At 33.8% G+C, this 17,491-nt stretch overlaps 1 protein-coding gene across 1 annotated transcript in view; it reads right to left on the minus strand.

Annotated features, from left to right (window-relative positions):
• The window catches only part of LOC124354537 (Usher syndrome type-1G protein), a 43,520-nt gene that overhangs the window by 15,626 nt on the left and 10,403 nt on the right, over positions 1-17,491 (minus strand). The window contains exons 2-6 of the mRNA XM_046805070.1: positions 16,906-17,049; positions 8,673-8,897; positions 7,621-7,797; positions 2,880-3,042; positions 489-573 (exon numbers count right to left, since the gene is read on the minus strand). Coding sequence (XP_046661026.1) covers positions 489-573; positions 2,880-3,042; positions 7,621-7,797; positions 8,673-8,897; positions 16,906-17,049 — 794 coding nt within the window. The remainder of the gene's footprint in view (positions 1-488; positions 574-2,879; positions 3,043-7,620; positions 7,798-8,672; positions 8,898-16,905; positions 17,050-17,491) is intronic.

Here is a 17,491-nt window from a genome sequence, read left to right on the forward strand (position 1 = left end):
ACCTTGAGCGTTATGGCATTCTCGACATTGCTCCTCCATCTCCTGTGACCACCTGCCACAAGCTCCCAGCCTGGTATATCTCACACCTTCAGGTGTCCTTCCACTTTTGTCTTTTGGATAAGATTGTTCTTGTACACTGTGCTAATGTTCCTGTCATGTTTAGCTCTGGACATTCCTAACCCAGAACAGTTTTCTAGGCTGGTATTGAAAGGTACATTTGTTATTTCTTTCACTTCCATTGCAGTTTCTTTTCACTGTAGTCGAGTCTTAGATCCTGAACTGGTACAAAGATTCATTATATTTGCCAAAGTTTAAATTTTATAACCAACAAGAATTGCAAATGTCCGAAATCCTGTTATTTTTTTGAAATGTTTTAATGATATCATTTTTCCATATGAAAAATCCTAAAATTCTTTCTCTAATATATATTGTAAAGGGAGGAATAAAAATAAAGCTAAATAACAAAGTGAGAAGTGGCTTTAACTGACCTCCATTCTGTGCATCATAAGAGTTGACAAAGATGATCTGGGAGTCAGCTCTGGCTCTTACAGATCTCCCTGAATCACTATCACTCTGTAAACATAGACAAGAAAATAATTAGTTTAAATCACTAAATGAGTATTACTGTTAACAATCCAGGAAAAGAGACCCACTATCACACACGGATGTATTAAAATTTAATACTAAATACTGCATTTAATGCAGTATTTAGTATTAAAAGCACTAGATGTATAAACTGTTTCATATTTGAAAACTATTAAATAAATAAAAGTATTTTTTCAAAATGAAGTAATGTTTTAATAAAATAAACCACAACAGTTATTTTTAATTTATTTTCCCATGTAAGTATGTATCTTATTCTTATTTCCAACAAAACTTCCATCAATTCTAATGCACTTATAACTGACTAATTTTATTTTTCATTTTTGTATGGAAATATATCAAGTGAAAGTAGCAGATTGGACAATTTATGATCATCATAATACTGATTACTTAGCCCTTTTGTAAATGCAGGAACAAGTGGTATTCACTGATGAAAGGCTATACTGGAGGTAGACAATTTCAATGAATATGAATATTTTTATAAACTGATAATCTTAACCCGTAGAGCACTGAATAAAATTTGGCCTGTATACAATTAGCTTGCATTTTTAGATTTATATTTAATTACGCTTTTCCCAAAGTTAAATTAGTTTTCTGTTTCTTGGAAGAAGAAATAGTAATAAAAAAAGGATATTTAAAAAAAAAGTTCTACTGGTACTGGCGGGTGAGTTTAATCTGGCCCGCCAAAAGAATATCACTGGTTATAGATTTATTTTTGGTTCTCAAGATTCATAAATCAATACATTAATGCATTTATACACATTCTCAGCACTTTTGTGGATTATAATGTCCACAATGAACTAAAACAAGTGAATACAGATATTCCTGTATGCCTCGTTTAAGGGTTAAATGCAACAGATATGAACTCATATCATAAAAATACCTGATATTTGTGAAGAAGGTATGCCAGTGTGCAAAGGGTTTAATGAAATTCCACACAACTATTAAACTATGCATAGTTTACGCTTATATCTCAACAAGATTTAAACTTGGTTCTGAGTTAAATATAAATTCATTCAAACTGACTCAAATCGTGTACAGAAACAATAGTAAAGTAATAGGTATGGAAAGGAATAATCCTGGTTGTTTATAAGAGAAGAAAGAGTATTTTGATGCTCCACATTGGCTGGGCCGCAGCAGAGGCACCATTACAAATACTGTATTTCTTTGCTTTTGTAAATGTATAAGGTAGGTTTTCTTCACAATGAATTTCATTTAGTTTTATGTTTTTTATTTTATTTTCTTGCTTACATCAACAATAAGATCTGGTATGCCATTGAGATTAAAAATTGCTAAAATAGACAAATTCTATAAGTTTTGTGCATGTTTTATACAATTGATAATCTTAAAAAATTAGATTACTGTAATTTGATTTAATCCATTGGGATAACCAAGTTTCTTTAATGTTCTTTTTTTACATAAAAGACCACACTATCGACTACGACGTCAGGGCTTTTGGATTACCTTTTTTGAATTACACAAATATTTTTTTAAGGATAACAAAATAGTGAATGTTGTTATGAAATTAAGATTGTTTTAATGAGGACCAACATCTTACTCCAAAAGAAATTTTCTACAGAACCCAAGGCAGATATAAGCAAGGACTTGTTGCTTGTAATGTCTTTAATCACGGAAATCACTGGCCAGAAACCATGTCAAGACTGGACAATAATAGTGTAGTGTAAATAATTACAGCAATTTATTGTTTGATGCAACCTTAACCTTGTATCTACCAGTGAGATACATCATGACATTGACCTACAAATCTAGCACTGATGAAATTACCTCATCATTTCACTTACTTCATGCATATAATTCATTCGTTAAGGACTTTGATAAACGTACAGGCTTACACTAACAGGGCAAGATTTAAACTTTGCAGAAACTGTCTATTTGTAAACAAATACTTAAGTCAAATTAATTTAAAATAAGGACTAAATAACCTGATTGTTTTCAAAATTGGAAAATGTAGTTTTGCATTGTCAAAGTAGGTCTGTAATCTGAAATTTCATTTAATAGATTTAGAAAGGTGTCTATTAATGAAATGGATAAACAATTTGTGAGTTGTAGTGACATATTTTAATAAAAATGTATTAACAAAAACCAACACTTGAGAGAACACTTAGTTTTCATAAATCCTTTTACATGAAGTATCTGAATTTTGTTAGCACAGGTATTTTAAGTTTTTAACAATTTTGTCATTACTGTTTACAGATCCAAGCAAGGTTGCAGAATGTGACACACTACTAAGTTTTCAACTCTCTTATTATATTCACCTTTTGTTCGACATGTATTGGGTGGTTGTGGGAACCGTTTTTCAGTTTCCTATCCAGAATCTTCTTGACACCCCCAGCGTTGGCTGGTTTCTTGTTGATAGTTCCACCCACAATCTGTGTGAAAGTTGGCACTCCTGTCTCCACGCTTATAGGCTTGCGAACCCTACAAAACCCACAGACAATTTAGCTCTATAATTTGAATAAAATCCTGCAAACATAAAAAAAGAAAATTATAGTGTTCACATTCCACCTCACATGTCTTGTTATTCCACCTCAGCTTGTTAGGAGTCTTCTGGAGGAGGGAGAGGCGAGTTCCCAACTACTGAAATCTTGAGGATGCTTGAGTGGGTCAAAGCATCCTCTTAAAATGCCTGTTACATTTAGGAAGCTAGCTGAAATAGAAAACCAAGTTTCAAATACACTTTTTTTTAAATTTACCATGATGACATCAAAGGCAGAACCAAAATATCTGTAAAGGAAACAAAATTCTATGCTCATATATTAATCTACAAAACTGATCTACAAATTTATTTTATAAAACTCCCAGGAGAATTTTAAAAACCCCTACAAATAACAATGCACTCTTCAGTTCAGTTATTTTTGGATACCTTCTCATAAATCCTTTAGTGCTTTAAAAAACCCATGTTCGTTATAAGTAATCACAACTCAAACTTTAATAAGTGTCCATAATAGCTTCAGACACTAGATGTATCAATAAATAAGAGTTATGATATTTTCTCATATATCTGATGAAGTTTTGGAACCTACTCTATGCATGAAAATCAAACAAACTGAAAAATACAAGTGAGTACACCTCATCACATGTAGCATAACAGGTTTCGCTGAGGTTGAATTCAAAATTTCAAACTTATTTTTTAATTTTGTAACTTTTAATAACTTATTTCATTCAGATAATTAGGCTACATTGTGTTACTATATTACACAGCCGAATTCTGTGGAGTGATATACGCCTCACCAAATTCCAAGTTGCCTTTATAGAAATGAAAGTTCATACAGAAATGAAATGTTTCCAGTCCTTCTCGAGTGATAAGCTTTGCTAACACTCAGCCAATAAATCAAATAGAACACACACTAAAAAAGATAGATCTTGTAGAGAAACAAAAGTACAACTCACAAGACAGTGCCGCGGCTGTCAGCGGTAGCAACCATCAGCTATCTATCTACAGACTTGACTGGGAGAATCATTTACAAAAAAATATAAATGAGGCAAATTAAAATAAAACCTGACAAAATTGGTATTGATGTGTAGATTAGTTTTTCTTCCTTGCAGCTATATTAGTTTAACAAGTTCACTGCTACAGATGCACAAGTCATGTGCTGCAGGCGTACTTGTGAACCTTCTGCAGCTTATAAAAAAGACCTTAAAACCTGCTGGTTATAAAATGGTGGGAAACATGTTTTTAAGGTTTTGGTTAAAAAAGCGATGTTTAACAAGTTTTAGACTGTGTCACTGTGTGCTTCATTGTACTTTCAGTATTATTTAGATTTAGTACAGAAGAATAAAATAAGTGATGAAAGTGCAGCACATGGGGAAAACTTATGTAATTGTAAAAGTGTTAAAAGAGATCAGAGATATTTACTCTGTCACAAGTGGCATAACAATCATGAACATATAGACAATAGACAATAGACAAACTCTTTATTAACAAAACATCAAGAATTGCAATGGCGTCAAGTTTTACAAAGTTGGTTCTTTATCTGCCATCCTGTTCTTCTTCTTTCCAGTTCATGAACTCATCCATGGAGTAGAATGGTCGGCCGGCCAGCCATCTGGTTAGTTTGGTCTTCAATGTATTTCCTTGTAGCATTTTTTATGTCCTCCGGAAGGTGGTTGAATAGTCTCCTGCCAATGTAGGATGGTTTCCTCGTAAACAGAGCAGTGCGGTGTTGTGGCAGGTGGAAGTTTAAAGCTTGGCGCGTGTTATAGTTTTGAAGGTTGTGGCCTCGTTGTAACTCCTCTTTGACAGCATGCATTATGACCTCTCTAATGTAAAGGCTAATGATCGTTAAGACACCTTCATGAATGAAGGCGTCTCTGCAGCTTTCCCTTGGACCGAGACCTGACATAATTCTGACTGCTCTTTCTGTAACAGTAGGATTCTTTTTACGTTTCCTGCTGTGTTGTGCCTCCCCAGACCACGAGACCGATCTCAGGTGTGACTCGATCAGAGCATAGTAGGCGATCCTTGTAGTTGCGTCATCACTGGCACTTTTTACTCTTTTTAAGATGTATAAAACATGTGTTCAGTTTTTTTTGAGAGTGTGTCAAGGTGATTGTTCCATGATAGGGTTGTTATCAATGGTCATCCCGAGGAATTTGGTTTGGCTTTCCATTGATACATCAGGCAGTGCGGGAACGTCCTCTCGTCTCCTTCCAAAAGCCAGTTGTTTTGGTCTTTTCAGTGTTGACAACCAGATCGTTTTCGTGGCAGTATTGGTATGCTAAGTTTAGTGCAGTATAGGAGTTGACTGCCATATTGTTAGGTGTTGACTCAGACATTAAAAGTGTTGTGTCGTCGGCGTACATCAGTGGCGCACAGTATGTGTCCTAAGTACTGCGGCATGTCATTAGTCATGAGGATGAAATAGGACTGGTCCGAGCACTGAGCCCTGAGGCACGCCTCTCTTGACAGGCAGGGGGTTTGATCTCAGTGTTTGTGAGAGATTTTTGTGTCTGCATTGAATCTCAACTGTCTGGCTTCTCCCCTCCAGGTAGCTCTTGAACCACTCTTTAGCATGTCCTTTAATTCCAAGTTGTTCGAGTTTGTAGAGGATCAGCTCGTGCCCAGGCAGTCAAATGCCTTGCTGAAGTCCAGCATGATACTTGTGACTATGTTTTTCTCTTCTAGGTTGTCGATGATAAATTCCGCAAGTTTAATAATGGCCGATGTTGTGGACCTTTCCTTTAATAAAGCCGTGTTGATTGTCTGTTAAGAGGTGGTGTAGCTCACAGTGGTCTATTAGTCTTTTCAGAACTACTTTCTCAATCACCTTAGAGCATGTTGGGATCAGAGAAATGGGCCTGTAGTTAGTGGCTGTGTGTGGCTTCCACCTTTGAGCTTTGGGTATACTTTTACTTTGTTTAAGGGCTGATGGAAAAATGGCCATGAGCAAGGGATAGGTTTATTATTTTAACTAGAGGTTGTATCAGTGGTTTACTGCAGTGTTTTAGCATTCTTGCTGAAATTTCATCAATCCCTGCTGAGGTTTTAGGTTTAAGACTCTTTATTATGGCCTCGACTTCATGTTCATTAGTGAGGGGCAGCTGGTTAAATCGTGGTTTGTGGTTTGGGGGTTGGCTTGCAGTCTGTTTTCCTATTCTTGGCTGGTGACTTAGGGTGTGATCTGCTATATTTGCAAAGTATTCATTAAGGTGGTTAGCTATTTGAAGAGGGTTGGTGATGACGTCTCCTCCAATGTTAAGGTCGTGGTTGGGATAGTTTAGAACATTTGATTCCTCTCTCACTATTTATAACCTGCCATAAGGCTTTTGATTTTGTTTTCGGAGTTAGCTATGTGATTTGCTGCTGCTTGCCGTTTATTTAATTTTAGCCTGATATCATATTCTTTTTTGGCCTTGCTCATTTCATTTTTATCTGTTTGTGCACCTGTGAGCTCGTACGTTCGGAGCCATGTCAGATATGTTGCTTTAAGACGATTGGTTTCCTCATCCATATATATTGGTGCCTTCCTTTTCTTTTGTCTCACGTCTTCCTAGGGCATTATCATGTTCATGGTTCCGATAATGGTTGATAGAAAGTTGTTGTAGGCTATTTCCGCTGAGTCCGAGTTAAGTACATTTTCCCAGTCTTCTTGCTCCAGCTGAACCTTCAGAAGATTTAGGTTTTCTTGATTTAGTATTCTGCAGATTGTCTTCTTTTGGGTTGGTACTGATGTTGCGTGGTTTATTTTCGCAGAGATGAGCAGTGTGGTCTGAGACTCCGGCATGAATTACAGTTGAGGTTGTTTGTTCCTTGTGTAGGTTCGTGCAGATAAAGTCTATTGATGTGCTAGACGTGGAGTGACCCGGGTTGGGGGGAGTGGCAGTCTTGAGATGTTGTGGCTGCTTAAAGTGTTATTTAGCATTTGGTTGTCCCTGTTGTTGTCAAACCATCAACATTAATGTCCCCCATTACTAGAAGTGGGTGATTTTCTGCTTTTGTCTCCTCAATTGCTGCCGAAAGTAGACTCAGTGCTTCTTCCAGCCGTCCTGCTGGAGTTCTATACACGCCAAGAATGTACTGTTGCCTTTTCCCCATGGTTAGTTTGATCATTGCCATTTCAAGTGTCAGTTCTTGGCTATGGCTATTTGATATTTGTAGCCTGTACTGATTGTTTCCAGTTCATCTTTAACAAAAAAATGGCAATGCCTCCTTTCTTGTGAGTCTTGCGACTGAAGTGTGTTGTTAAGCAATAGTTTGGCACTCTGGTGTTTTCTATTTGGTCCTTTTTTAGCCCGTGTTCACTAAGAATGATAATGTCTGGGTTTATTTCATCAAGTTATATGCAGTGATGCCACTTATGTATAAAAGCATGTATACATGATGCTGAATGCCTGTTGTGAGTTGGAAAATATCTCAATTATTTGTTTACTAGAATTACAAGGTTTGCATATTATGCTGAAATTTAGAAAAACATTGTATATTAAACTACCCAAGATTTTGTATTTCTTTTTTCTCTTAAAAATGCATATAATTTGGAAACTAACAGCAATACTCACGTGGCTGTGGGTATCGGTGTATCTGTCTCTACCTTCTGCCCTCCTAGTATCTCTTTCTCCACCTTCTTCAGTCTCTTCTCCTCCTTGTCTTGTTCTTTCCTCATCCTCTCATTGTACTTCTTTCTCCTTCTCTCTGCGTCTTTCAATGCCTTCTCCTTCTTGGCTTTTACTTCTTTTCTGCAACCCGTAAATAATATTTTTGAAACAAGTTATTTTTCATTATACCTTGTGATAGATAGTTCAGTTCAGTTGGACTTTATCATCAATTTCTGAAAAGGTAAAGGTAAATTCTAAAATATTTTATTTACTCACTCCGTACATGTCTCCTAAACATTTTTTGTATAAAACAATCAACAATAGCATTCCAAAAGTTATTTCAAAGAATAACCTCTATGATATAGCAAGTATTTTTTACTTATTTTTAGCAATATTTTTCTTTTCCTAATTGTATATGCTGAGCATTACCTCAAGAACAGTGTGAGCTAGAGAGAGTATTCAAGATCAACTATCAAGCAGACTATACATAATTTACAGTTATCCTACCTCATCCAAGCCGGAATTCATAAAATTATTAAAAAACTAAAAATTCTAGGTGTATGTTACCAAAATATAAATGATAATATAAATTTGAACGAGACAAAATATTTTTGAGACAATGTTACATTTAAAAAATATAATGAAAATTAAAACAATTTTTTAAAGTTCATGTTACAGTAATCTGCATTTATAATGTTTTATTTATAAATCAGTACCGTAATATTTGTGAATCTTGCCATGAGAATCAAATACTTCATACAATGTAGGAATTACAGGTTGAAACAGTTTAAAAAAATTTAATGAAAAAAAATACTAAATGTTCAAATAGTGCATTATTATAATATACATTACACTTTAAAAGAAGAGAGAGTTACAAAAACCACATTAATAAGAGTTTACGCCTATATAAAAATAAGAACATAATTAACAATAATTTAATGACAAAAAACTTTATGTATATAAAAAATAAAGAATTCCTCAATTTACTTGAATGAATAGATGTGAGTGAGACTGACCTGTTGGCCAATTCCTGCCGGGCCATAGCCTTGTCCAGGTAATCCACCACATCCCTCCGTCCACTGTCTGCTGCCACCTGGAGGGCTGTGCGCAGGTCCCGGTCCAGGGCCCATAAGCTCACCTCAAACTGCACCAGAAATGTGACACAGGACAGGTGACCTTTGGCTGCTGCCAAATGTAGAGCTGTCTGGCCATAGTGGTAGTTGGCCTTTTCCGGGTCTCCTCTGCCACAGAGTTAAAATAATTCACTAATAACAGTGGTGCCAAAACAGAACACTGGGGGATTTCACACTTTATTTTATTTCAGGATGGAAATTCACAGAACTGTCTTCTGAAGCTACTTACCTCTCTGATATTCACTGAGGAACACCTAGATAAGCACTTTGATAACAGGTCCTGAAGTGATAATGTCCGGATACGAGTTCATCTAAGTGATCAATATAAGCGGGTCACATTGAATCTGTAATTTTCGTCTTAGCTATCATCATGTCATGGTATAACGAATCAAAGGCCTCTGGGAATAATCTAGTGTAATCAGTGCGCTGTAATTTCCTTTATCTTTGGCATCACACAAATTGCTAAATCAATTTAGAAGTGCTGTATATGTGCTATAATTCTTCCCAAACTCATACTGTAAATTGGGAGAAAATTATTTTCTTCAACGTAATCATAATTTGACCAATGATATTTTTTTCTAAGATCTTTGATATCGCTGACAGGACAGAAATTGGTTTAAGTTATTTCAGTTTAGTTGGTGCAGCAACCTTAAGGAAAGGCTGTACTATGCTGGTTCAGTTTTCAGGAGATTTATGTTGAGTGAGTGACAAGTAGATTAGAGCTGTAATAACAAATGGACTTATAACTTTAATCATCTATATTGATATACTGTCAGAGCCCACAGTCTTAGATTTTATTGTGTTCATTAGTTTAATAACTTCCTCTTTAGTCACTAGTCTGAGACTACAGGAATGTTCATGAGAATTTGTCTGAGCTTTCAAAAGTTCATTTATTTTAATTTTATTTCATTCCCAGCTCAAGCTCATTTCATTAAAATATTTGTTAGTTTCCTGACCATCAGTGTATGTTGGTATGCAATTTGTATTCCTGTCTACAACATTTGATTGCTTCATGCAAGACCAGAACTCTTAAAAATTATTGACAGAACTTCTAGAGCAGGAAATTTGAGGAGTACAATGCAATTTTTTTTAATATTTACTGTACTTTTTGACTTAGCAAAATCTATCCCTGGGGGGGGGGGTGAAAAATTGTATTTCTGTCTGTCTGCCCACGCTGCCGTATTTTAAAACTAATTGAGGTAACGACTAGAAATGTTGCATGAAGTATTTATAGATTATATAGACATTATAGAGTACATCAAGGTTGATGACGATGATGACCCTCTGTGGGGTTTGGCTTAGCGTTATCTAACTTTCCACAAGATATCTTAAGAATGGATTGATCTACAGAGTAGAAATTTTGTCTACCACTCAGGGGGCTGCCAAAATTCTTCTCTCAATTTGATCGTGCAGATTGTTGAAATTTAGTGTGAAACGTTATGTATACATAAGCAAGATCAAATCTGATTATGGTGCACATCCGTCGATGGGATTTAGCTGAGCGTTACAGAAGTCTATAACTCAGAGAGATATCAAGAGATCGAATTGAGCCAAAGGCTTTAAACTTGAATTAATATATTTCTAAATAGGCAGGATCGAGTTCAATAATGTTCTTTCATGGAATGTAGCTGAGTATTAACCCTACATCGGGCGCTAAATGAGTTTTCCTCCGTGTATTTTTTATTATTAAAAATAGTACTACTTTTCTGATGTTGGCAGTCGTTTCCCGCAGTGTACTTCACGAGCATCTTTCGGGGAAGCGAAACAATAGCCTCCCGCTTATCTTTGTCAAAATCTGTCAGTATGACGTCTACTTCCGTGCGAGACTGGACGATTTCTCCGTGAGCGCCCGATGTTGTGTTTGTAGTGCTTGGACGAAATCTCCGTGAGCGCCTTATTGTAATTAGTTTTTATGGAGTAATAATCCGTGTGCGCCTAAATGTGTGACCTGTGATGGTTTTTTTTTAAGTTTTACAATATATTTTATTTGAATTTTGTGAAATGGAGAATGAAGACGAGAGATTTGTCAGTACAGTACCCGTGTGCTAGGGAACATTTCAGTACTGTTTATGGAGTGAACATTGTCGTTATAATAACCAGAAGGAAAATGTTTTGAAACTTTGTGTAGTATTAAAAAAAATTTTAGTAAAGAATAAATTTTTATTTCAGAGTAATAATTGACATTACATTGTATAATAACTCAAGAATTGAAGTAAGTTGTTTTTGTAAGAAGTTAAAAACTAAGTTAATTTCCATATATTATTACAGTAGGTTAAACATTTTTACAATTAATTGCATTATTCCTTAAAATAAATCATGTTGTTACTATACAATAACATTTTTTAAGATTTTGAATTTCTTATTTGGAAAAATTCATTACATAAGAGAGTAATTTTTATTTAACTTCTAAAAATGAATATATTACATTGTAATTAAATCCATTTAAGTATTAAGTAATAAAGTATGAATATTTAAACAAATAAAAACAGTTTAAACGACTATGATATCCATTATTCGTTAACCTGAAGGAAACCTCCATGAGCGCCTAATGGTGTTTCTAATTTTAAGCGCCTGATGGAGGGTTAATGCAGTCTTTCATTCAGCGTGATGAACAAATTAAGTCTTGATGAAATTTCATCGCAGGCAAGATCAGTGTTCCTCATCTGATCAGGATGTTGTCAGATATACCTATAATATATTCCTTAAAACAGCAGGGAAAGGGGTACAGGGGATATAAGTTATCCTGGCATGATTGAAGAAAACTGTTTGAAGTATTTTTTTTTTTTGTGTTACACAACACATGATCTGGTGTATTCCTATAGTTTATTAATGAGTATACTGTTAGTGTATAGTATTCATGAGTAGGAAGTTAATTTTTCAAGTATTATTTATAAAGACATCTTCAATTTGATACCACACAATTATATAAATTCTTATATAAAATGCTTCACATTTCAAAATTTATATTAAGTTTTAGATTTAGAAAAAGAACACCCTTAATTTGTCATCTCACCCAACTAGGTCAACATTAGATTCTTATTCTAAAATATATAAAGTGATATACCTCCAAGGCATCACAATTGTAGGTTCACTTTATTAATGTTTCTACAATAGTTCATATCAATTCAATCAAATGTTTTTAAAGTTATCATTCCAAAATTTTTACAGAAACAGTTTTGACCAAAGTGTTTGCAATTAAAATGAACATACTTGGAACGATGAACATAAAATCCTTATATGTAAATATATACATATATCCCAAATTTAATAATGGGATAAGCAACTTTGGTAAAGGCACAATTCTTGAATGCTACTGAAACAATAGCACAGTTTGGACATCCTGTTGCCAATGTCAATGGCATGGTGGGGGGAAGGACAAGCGGTAAATGACACGGTGAGTGAGCACCCACACAGTGCAGCACAGCGTGGCCCGTGGTCACCACCCGAGCGTGAAGCCTACCGGCACAACTACTGGAACCTCCAATGTAGCACAGAAAATGTTACTAACTTTCATACAGTCCCAAAAAAATCCCTAATCATGTCCATGCGTTTGTTATTTAGTGTTAGGTAATAATAAAAACGTAATAAACGAGTTTTCATGTAAGGATTGATAAAATTACTCATAAAGTATGCAACATTACAGTGTTAAAAAGGGTGATAAAAATCATGTACTAATTTTTAAACCATAGCATGTACTAACATGAAAAAAGAAATATTTGTAAATCATTGGGACCTACTTTTAGGTCTATTATTAGTATTAAGATCATTAGATGAATTACAGATATTCAGACAGTTTTTCAAAGTTACGTGTTTTGTATAATGAATGAAGAGGGGTGTTTTTGTCCCTACTAGAACAATAATCATGTATAATAACACTCTAAAGACCAGTGGTTGTATCAGGCCAATGCTAGTATGTCACATAAACACCATTTTTGGTCTTGTAAGGTTTAAGAAAGGAACTGAAGTTTTCTATGTTATTCTTAATTATTATCTGTGCCTAGTAAATAAAGATTGGTAGAAAAGTAAACAATTTTAAAAACTAGTTTTTCTTTGTTTAAATTTTATTTATGATAGATTAATGATTTGAAGGGATAACAAAAGAAGAGGCTTTGCCATCATTAATCCTAATAACAAAAACATGACCATTCAAGGATAGTTATTCTGTCTGGTTACAAATATTTTCATTTGTCAAATATTAAAAGCAGGCAAAGTGAGTAAATAATTTGTTCTGTTTAGTGTACTGATTTTTTGTTTTTACTTTTCCTAACATGGTGTGGGTTAAGGTATGTTTTTGTTTTTGAAGATCAAATTTTATTTTGGTGTGTTCACTGCCACGGATTTGATAGGGTAGATTCTAATCCTCGAACTTTGTGTTTCTGTTACCATAACATTTAATGATGACAGAGATCCATAATCCTGTTAGAACAGATCTGAAATGCAGTTTCACAAAGGAATTCAAGTAATACTGACAATTCAAAAATCAATGTTTACATCTTAGATTGATGTCCAAAGTCTCACGTTTTTAAGCTGAATTGTCCCTTCTGTTATTTTTGAATATGTATTAAGTTGGCAATATTTTTGTGCTTTAATACAATGTTTTAATGGGGCTAGAGAACACTCTAGCCCCATTAAAAAAGCCCCCATTTTTTTGGTCTTGAAAATTTGAAGCTATACTTCAAGGTTAACTATAAATGTATAATTCATTAACTACTTTTGAAAAATACAAATTTTTTAAATATCTGTAAAGCAGTTAGTATTACCTAGTACCCGCACTGAGGTACTAGTGATGAGAGAGAATACAGTGGGGGCAGGTGTGTGTGTGTGTGTGTGTGTAAAGTACCAGGAAGTTCAGTAGACCGTGGCCAGATCCAGTTCAATGACAGGACCCACTACACCTCACTTGCCTGTAATTATTACTCTTCAAATGACTACAACTGACCACAATTTTGTCCTAAAATGCATTTTTAATAATTTAATAATGGCAATCATACATAACATATTGAGCACGTATGATATGGAAAAGGTGTAGGTATCAATGTTTAAAACCACTTATTATATTATATATACAGTGTTGTCATATGTAAAAATATATTGTTTTCTATTTTTGTTTTACCTCCTTTAGTAATGAAGGTTATATTTTCAAAATGTTAAAAACACATCTACTGTGGTTGAAATTATTACTTCTATATAGCTTTTAAGACATATTACACTTTTTAAATGCAAATTCTAAGATGTGAAATGGAAATTTATATTTAAATATAAATGTTCTTATAGATATTTATTGTAAGGTAAAATACACGAATATCACATTGCCACAAAAATGTTATATAAAGTCCACAGAGCTTTGTTATAAACTTGACTAAAATAAATAATCTAAATATGAGTAATAATAAAATAAAAACTTATATTTACAGTGTTTCAAATAAAATAAAATATGCATTAAAGTGAAATACCATAAACAGTAAATATTGTATGAAATATGAAAATAAAATTGAAAGTTTAAAAAACACCAGGTTAATATCATAAAAAATATTCCTTCCAGCCTGACTCTTAACAATTTGAAAATTTAGAAAGTCCATCAAATTACACGAAAGCCTTACACGACAAAAATCTTTGTAGGCATATAACTCTGTTTGTAAAAACAAGAATTTGATTTAGTTACAATAAATAATATATTATGTTTGTAAACATAACATTTTTTGTATGGCCGTTATCTCAAAACCTCAAGAAATATAAAAAAACCACGTAAAACGCATACTGTTGAAAATTCCTGGGCATTCCAAAATTTAATTTTGTTCTGTCATATGGTGTATAACAAAATTGAAATATATAACCATTTCTATTCCAAATTTGTAACAGCTGCTATCTTGGAACCTCCTAACTAATTAATCATACAAGCAAAATAAAATAAGCTATATACTGGTGGCGAGAGAAAAGAAGGACCTGGCCCGTGCCGGCGCACAGCTGTGTACTAGTGTGTTGCCGCGCGGTAATTTCAGGCGCTTCGCCCCACAACCAACCCTGCGAATTGTTTATCCTAGCAATGGAGTTATTTGTTTTCAGTAATGTGGCATTCCTGCAGAGTGAACCACTGTAGAGCCTAATTATTAGAATTTATTACAAACATAAATTTTGCTCAATTTTAATTGATCAAAACAGTACCGTCATTTAAATTATCTTATAAAACATAACAATTAGGCCGCAAATCAATGAAAACAGTGAAACAATAATGGAATTACGAAACAAGGCGCGGCAACATACTAGTAGTAGCGCCTGCAATTGTCAGATAGGCCAGAATCCAGGTCTCTTCTTTTCTCTCGCCATCAGTAATTCATATTCACAGTTTAAAATCACATTAATAATACAAACATTAAGATACATTAAAATTCTTAGTTAGTCCATTGAATAATGTATTTAAAAAAATGATTAATACTACAAAATGAGGTAATTTCAATAAGTTAGTAGTGTGCAACCTTTATAAATCTATTTTTTTTTATTCACAATATGGGTTGAGTAAGAAAGTTTATTGATTTTTTTTATAGCTAATTACATTAGAATGACACAGACTTACTAAGGCTATGATACATTTGTAGATAAAATAGTATGATCTAGTGTATTGACTATTAATATAACTAAATAGAGTGAATTCAATTACATTAGAAATGACACACAAGATTTGAATAAAAAGTAATAGTTCAAATAAAAGTTTGCTGACTGAATTTAATTTATTTAAAATTTATGCAGCTTTTCATATCTTACTAAATATTAGAAACATTGTTAAACGTGATGTTATTAAAGTTGGCAGAGCGAAAATGTGGCCAAGATGTCAATTTTAGTAATCTATCACGAGGAGACAAATAAACAATCATCATAGACACCAAACTAGTAAACTACTACTGTTTCAATAAAGTAGTAGGTACACCTAAGTCTTTTGATACATGTATAACACAATGGAAGTTTTTATTAGGTTTTAATGATAAAATGTTATAATACTCTATAAAATAAATTAGAATCAATCAGTTAAAAACTTAATTTCTTAGGTAGCAGCTCATACAAATTTTAATTGCTATTCAGTAGAAATTATGCAATATTGCTAAACTTGGAAAAATGAAATGGAAGATTTTGTTAAATTTGCCACAACCATTCTCTCTTCTATTTACCTATGGAGTAAACGAAAGCGAGTTTGCTCAACCTGGTTTTGTCTTTTGTTTGGGTTTTTTCAATCACTACTTGTCCCAAGTGGCCAGCTGGCTGATAGACAAGCGAAAGTTTCTTTGTAAATTTTCAATGATCCCAGTCTGGTGATTGGATCCAAGATGAGTATTCATGATGGTATTGTAGTGTCCGCTGGGGAAAGCACTATTACCAGCAATAAGCCACTCAGGCAGGGGGCTGGCATACTGTGACAAATGACAGATGTCACACACCTCAATGTCACACCACTGGTACTTCCTTATTTAATACTGTTACTTCCTCTGTTCTGTTACGAAATATTGTCAATTTCAACTCACCTCAGAAAAAAATATGTCTTCTTTGAGCATTGGCTATTTTTGTTCTACCATACAATTCTGATAAGCATAATACAAATGGTAAAGAGTACTAAACATAGTTTTTTTTAATTTTCTCATTTTTACAATTAATATGGTAAAAAGTTATTTTTTAATTTTATAGTTATAAATAAAAACTGATTCACCTCTTCGATCCTATAAATGAGGTTATAACCAACTCCATTCCCCACAACTACAAATTTTGTACAAATGAGGTCCATTTGTTTTTCCTACAAGTTTTATTAGTTCGTTTTGTGAATTTTGCCCAAGGTAGTGAGTGTGAAGCTTATTCTCTTTAATTTCATCTACATGAAGTTTTAATACATAATTTTTACAAATAAAATGCTGTCAACAATCTATACAAGATAGAAAGTTGCCACTATGGTTCTTCGTCAAAATCTCTCTATGGTCTGTAAAAGTGAGGTTGTAAGTTGCAAATATTTAACAGTAGTCAAAACTATCTCTAAATATCTCTCCATCTATTTCCCTCAGCTGATGTCCATGGACATTAACCCACAGTAAGGGTTAACATAACGGTTGAACTGACTGAAGAAGGAGATGATACTTACCCTCTTCCCACCAGCAACCTAAGGGCTTCCAGATGTCCATGGAAGGCAGCCCAGAGTGTAGGAGTCATCCCATCCTCGTCCTTCAGGTTACAGTCTCTCCTTGTCGTCTCTCTCAGGATGTCCAGTAGACCGTCTTGGGCAGCCCTGTAAGGTAATAACAAACTCCTGAAACCATTTAGTGCACTATTATCGGCTCAGTTCTACTATTTTAGAAGTGAAAAACAGGTTATATAGACATAAAATAAATTTAAAAAGTACTTTATATATAATATGTACATGTATACATGTATGTATCAATTATAAAATTGATCGAACTTCCCACATGAAAATTAATATAAAGAAAAGATCAAATAAAATACACAGCATGTAAGACAATAAATCTACACATATAGCCTATTTGCATGGCTAATGAAACAAGTAACAGATGGGATAAAGGAATAATAGAAATTAAACAAACATATTATATTGTATATTTTGTTCTAATTTACTCATATCTTTTCATTATGATAGGATCTTCTTAAGTCTAGAGTTTATTTGATGAGATTTCTGTTTCGATTGCATTTCCTAATTCATTTTTTATCCAACC

Source organism: Homalodisca vitripennis, chromosome 2 (assembly GCF_021130785.1).
Source record: "Homalodisca vitripennis isolate AUS2020 chromosome 2, UT_GWSS_2.1, whole genome shotgun sequence".
NCBI lineage: Eukaryota > Metazoa > Arthropoda > Insecta > Hemiptera > Cicadellidae > Homalodisca > Homalodisca vitripennis.